The sequence below is a fragment of the Neoarius graeffei genome, chromosome 22 (genome assembly GCF_027579695.1).
Source record: "Neoarius graeffei isolate fNeoGra1 chromosome 22, fNeoGra1.pri, whole genome shotgun sequence".
Lineage (NCBI taxonomy): Eukaryota > Metazoa > Chordata > Actinopteri > Siluriformes > Ariidae > Neoarius > Neoarius graeffei.
In genome coordinates, this window is record NC_083590.1 from 16,937,446 (window position 1) to 16,943,445 (window position 6,000).

The 6,000-nt window shown below is 44.2% G+C and overlaps 1 protein-coding gene across 1 annotated transcript in view; it reads left to right on the forward strand.

Annotated features, from left to right (window-relative positions):
* The window catches only part of cdc27 (cell division cycle 27), a 49,682-nt gene that overhangs the window by 15,128 nt on the left and 28,554 nt on the right, over positions 1–6,000 (forward strand). The window contains exon 4 of the mRNA XM_060904467.1: positions 2,714–2,839. Within this exon, the coding sequence (XP_060760450.1) occupies positions 2,714–2,839 (126 nt within the window). The remainder of the gene's footprint in view (positions 1–2,713; positions 2,840–6,000) is intronic.

The window sequence follows — 6,000 nt, forward strand, 5'->3', positions numbered from 1 at the left end:
TAACACATCACGACATATTACTGTCTGTAACTGTTCGTCACTAAAGCGTTTTCTAAGATCATAATGTCTGATATTATTATTATTATTATTTTTTTTTTTTTTACACACACAATAAGCGCGTGTGCATAAAGTTATAGTAAACCACCCCCCACCTTTTTTTTTTTTTTGAGTCGCCGGACCCACCCACCTCCTGCGTTCCGGGACCTCCCACTTCACAAATTAAGCACTGCCTAAAATCACTACATAACTTATTTAAATAACTATAGGCCTATCATTAATAATAAAACACAGGTCAATCAAGCTGGCGATTTCACTCCAAATCAGCAAATCCATTGAATTCCTCATCCTCGGTGTCGCTTCTGAACAACTCTGCCAACTCCAGCGGCAGACGAAGCGCCGTTTCCTCCTCTTCTGTGTGGCTGGCATCAGACTCAGCATCAGCTCCAGTTATTCCGCGGTGGAAAAAAAAAAACATATATACGTCGCACCGGAGTATAAGTCGCATGGCTAGCCGAACCATGAAAAAAAGTGCGACTTATAGTCCGAAAAATACGGTATATTTAATAAATTCAATAAGTGTCATAAATAATAAATCATAATCAATTCTGCTGGACTGTCAAAGACTTTTTTTATTATGGTTAAATACTAACTGAAGCATACAGGTTGCTTTTTCTTCTAAATTATGAAACAAGTTTGAGTTTTCACCCATACTGGAGCTCCAATATTTCAGTATCTAAAGGCTGCATATCGGTTATCCTTCAGGTATCGTTTACCATCAACCAAATGAAGCATGTTGTTGAGTTTAAGCTGTGCGTCATCGATTCAGGGCATTTTGTTCGCATTTGAAAATGCTTTCATAGGCCATGAATGCTGTGCATGTATGCGAACGCCACGTTTTCAAAAAATCATTTTGCAAAAATAAGGCAGAACACCAGCACAAGTTTTGGATATGTTAAAAACAGACATCTAATCTTTCTAAAACAGTCAATTTTATGTTGGTAGATGCTGTCTCTTTTTTTTTTTTTTTTTTTTTGCTATAACATGCCAAAAACGTCACCAAATGAATTTTTTCCATTTTAAACTTTAATATCTTCCAAACCGCTCATCACAGAGGGGCAGTTTTAGAATACCAAGTACAGGTAGTCGTTGACTTACGACTGCGTTTGGTTACGACTGACTGGTCGTAAACCGATCTGGTCGTAAGTCGGCCTATGTTAAATGAACGTAAGTATATTGTGATGTGTAATGATATTGTAATCATCTTAAAGTCTTATTTTATCAACATTTTCTTATTTCATTACCTTGGCTCATTATTTGGTTTAAGTCAAACACTGCATACGACACTGCGTACAGTACAATTCGTTTAATATGTGCAAAACAAAAAATACGAAATACAGGTGTGAAAAATAGAAATCATTTTAGTTTGAAACATACCAAAATACAAATGTAAAACATAGCAAAATACAAAATTTAGTGACCGCTGGCATCACTGGTGCTCGGCTATGGGTCGTCTACGTCGTCATCAGCTGTTGCAGCGCTCGGGCTGGCGGGAGCATTTGCTCGTTTCATAAACCAGGAGCTGGGGCGGAAACTGTCGTACGCTCAGCTGGGAAACACTTGCCAGTCATAACCAGACGGTCGTAAAGGCCAATTTATGCTGACAATCCAGTCCTCGCAGATGGCGTCTGCGAAGCCCCCCCTTCGCAGACACTCTGTGCGCACCTCCCAAAAATTGTGACCACCGCAGACAGCGTCGCAGACAAGAGGGCTCTGATTGGTCCACTCTACATCTGCTGTACACGCACTTCCGCTTCCCTACTTTCCTGGTTTGGTTTGTTTTCACGACCGGCATTTTTAAAAACACGAGCGAAGCTGGAGCAGCACGAAGAGCGGTTGATCGAGGAAGTGAGGAAGTACGGACATCTATACGACTCCAGTTCTAGTCATTATAAGTAACCGGAGGATAAACACTCCACTAACCACACCCACCAACTACTCCTAGCGACTTCGCGCCCCCTTGCGTTGTGGCGGTGAATAACATCGCGCACGCCTATTACTCCCCGCTCAACGATAAATTACAACTGTCTGCGAAAAGCTATCTGCGAAAGCCTTGTCACAAGAGCATGCAGAGCCCCTAAGCTGCATAGGTCGTAAGTCGACGACTACCTGTACACAGTATATACGGGAAGGTGTCTGTGCAATATCAAGCCTCTGTCTTTGAAATTGCACTTTCCACAGTCCTTCAAATATGCTGCCACAGAGCGTAGTGTAGAATTTCTGAGCAAATTCAAGCCCCCAGAATTCTATGATAAACCAAAAGCACACGTAAAAGTCCATATTCTACAAGTACTGGTGCCAGATTTTGACCCTTGAACATGTGAAGGACCTCGCTGCAATACTTCTCTAGATCCAGCAATCTCAAAGTGGCTCCCCAAAAAACTCTGCTCAAAACGGGTCCGAGGTTCGTTGCAAAAATATTTTTTTTATGACAAAACTATAAGGAGTCGGGAGCTAAAACTTGGGACTTTTCCTATTGGGAAGTGTGTGAACCTCCTGGAATTTTTTCAGCCAAATCTGAGATGGTCGAGTGGGAGCATTCGGAGATTTGACGTGGAATGACCCAAAGGACACGTTGTGATGGACAGCAACAATGACGTGTAAAATAATCTGATGGGCGGTCTGTGTGCGTGTGTGTGTGTGTTTCGTTTCTCAGGCTGGCCGAGGGTGAGCAGATCCTCACAGGCGGTGTGCTGAACAAACAGAAGAGCCAGGACGACATCGTTACAGAGTTCGGCGACTCGTCCTGTTTCACGCTGGCGCTGCTTGGCCAAATCTACTGGTGCGTGAGCGCCGATTTGTTCATGTTTAACCAGCACTCGCAACCTGTTTAGTCGCTAAAGCAGTACCTGACCTGTTTCAAAATGCTCTCAGCAGTAGGAGGTTCTTCACTGAACAGTAGCAGAGCCTGCAGAAGGAGGAAGGGGTTTGTATTTGGGGAGGGGAAAAAAAAATCATTAATTTCATGACCCGTTTTATGCTCATTGACTTGTTCCCTGCTTTCAGAGTAAACCATTCACGACAGGTTTCTCCTTCTCTTCTTTACTTTCTTTTTTTTGACAAGGCGCACTCCAATGATTTTATGTTTATTTTGTTTTAGCAGTGCTGTCTGTACTAGTGCACAAGACAGTAGTAAGAGCAGCGATGTTGGACGGTTTGGAGACAGAAAGACAGGAGGCGGAGCTGAAGATGCTGAGATTTTCATTTGAGTGACAAAGTTGGACAGGATTAGAAATGAGTAGGTCTGTTAGAGGGACAGGACATGTTGGACGGCTTGGAGACAAAGCGAGAGAGGTGAGACTGAGATGGTTTGGACACGTACAGAGGAGATCCAGGGTGTGTTGTATTGGGGAAAGAGTGCTGGAGATGGAGCTGCAGGTAGAAGGAAAAGAGGAAGAGTAAAGATGAGATTTATGGGTGCGGTGAAGGAGGACACGAGGACGGTTGGTGTGATGGAAAAAGATCTGGAGGGACGTTATCTGTTGTGGCGGCCCCTAACGGGAACAGCCAGAAGAAGAAGAAGGGTTCTGTCTGATTGATAATTATAAATGATGTAACTCTGAATGTTTGGATTTTTTGTTCGATTATAATGTTAGATGTTTTCTGTTCTAACCGAGAGAGAGAGCACATTTCACACAGGATGTGTGAAAAAATGAATGATTTTCCATAGTGGTCGACTGTTTCCGCACGGCAATACCGTATACGGTTTGTTCGCCTGGAAGAGTGAAGGCCAACTCCAAGACACGTGAACCCATCCATTACCATCTTGAACACCTTAGAAGGAGAGTGGAGATGGATGGATGGATGGATGGATGGATAGATCGATCGATTGATTCCTCCTACCCAAGCTGGGAAATTGTCATGTTACAGCAGCATGCTATCAGACGTGTGAAAAGAAAGATGCTGTACAACATGAAATAGAATAAAAAAAATCCCAAGAACAAATCGACTATACAATATACAGACAAAAACATAATGATAAAAAAAGAATGTGTGTGCATTAATAGTGCTTAAAAAAAAAAACACGAGTTGGCCTTGTGGTTAGCGTGTCCGCCTTTCAATCGGGAGATTGCGAGTTCTACTTACAGTCGGGTCGTACCAAAGACCATCATAAAAATGGTACTTGCTGCCGTCTGGCAAGGCACGCTGCGATACAGATGTGTGAACAGGAAGTCAAAGGCCGAATCCCATTTCACCCCTTGGACCAACCCCTTGGCCCTTCCCCTCCATTTTGCGTGTTCACGTGAAGGGGTAGGGGTATCCCAATCCTAGTTAACGCGGAGGGGTAGGGGAAGGGGGAGGGCTTCTGTACCCCTCCAAACGGAGATTTTCCTGGAGCTGACTCCGAACGAAGGGGTTTGAGTGATTTCCCACAATGCCATGCGGATTTCAGCGAGATTTCATGCGGATTTCAGAAAGATGGCGGTTCCCGCGGCGAAAGATTGTCATAAATGTATTTTCTCCATTATTTACGTGTTTTAAGTTGTTATCCAGAGGAAACACGCCGCTTGATTCGCTTTCGAGCTGAGAATGAGCAGCGATTTCTGAAATCCAAGCTGCTGCTAAAAAGCTTTGGGAGTGAGTATTGTTTTCGGTTGCTTGACTGCGTACGTTTTGTTCTGTTATTCTCGCTTTTATTGTTTACATGAGTGTTCTGACACCTCATTCTGTCGGATGTGGTGCACGAAGCGCCAAAGATATCCCATTCAGTGGTGTTAGTTAACAAATCACACCCTGCCAGCAGAAATTTCTGGTTCTGGCTCTGACTGTAGCGGCTGGTCGCAGCCAGTGACGCATTTGGTCGCGTTTTGCTAACGTAAACGCTGACGGAGCTACGCGATGACGTATGCGATCGTTGAAGGGCTATCCCAATACGTAGGGGTTGAATTTCAAGCCCTATCCCTTGTAGCTCAGTTTCAAGGGGAAGGGCCAAGGGGAAGGGGGAGGGGTAGGGGTAGAAATTAGAATTGGGATTGGGCCAAGCTCTTGTGGTTACCAGAGGACCCGCCCCCCCCCCCCGCCCCCCCCCCCCCCCCCCGTAACCCTAGCTATGTAATAGGCGAGAGGCCGAGGGCTACGGAAACGGAGATCGGCGCCGCCCTATGCGCCACATGGCGTGGGGAGGACTTTGATTTGATAAAAGTGCTAAAAACAAGAATTGTGATAAGATTAAAAACTGCAAAAGTGGCAGCGCTGAACAGAAGATACACTGGATATAAAAAAGTGCGCACACCTCTGTTAAACTGATATATATTTTTTTTTACATCAGAAAAACCTATGAGACGACGATAAATAATTTCAAAACTTTTCCCATCTTTAATGCGACCTATAACCTGTACAATTCAATTAAAAATCAAACAAATCTGTTGGGGGGGAAGTAAAAAAACGTACAATAAGCTGGTTGCATAAGTGTGCACACCCTTAAACTAATACTTTGTTGAAGCCCCTTTTGATTTAATTACAGCATTCAGTCTTTTTGGGTCGGAGTCCATCAGTCTGCCACATCTAGACTTGGCGATATTTGCCCACTCTTCCCTGCAAAAGCGCTCCAGATCTGTCAGATTGTGAGGGTGTGTCTTGTGCACAGCCCTCTTCAGGTCACCCCACAGATTTCCGGCTGGGCCGTTCCAAAACTTTTTTGGGGGTCGTTGTCGTGCTGAAAGATGAAATTCCTCTTCAGCTTTCTAGCAGACCCCTGAAGGTTTTGGGCCAAAATTGACTGGTATTTAGAACTGTTCATAATTCCCTCCACCTTGACTAAAGCCTCTGGTCCAGCTGAAGAAAAACAACCTCAAGACGTGATGCTGCCACCACCATGCTTCACCGTGGGTATGGGGTTCTTTTGGTGATGCGCAGTGTTGTTTTTGCGTCAAACATACCTTCTGGAATTGTGGCCAAAAAGTTCAACCTTGGTTTCATCAGACCAGAACACATTTTCCCACA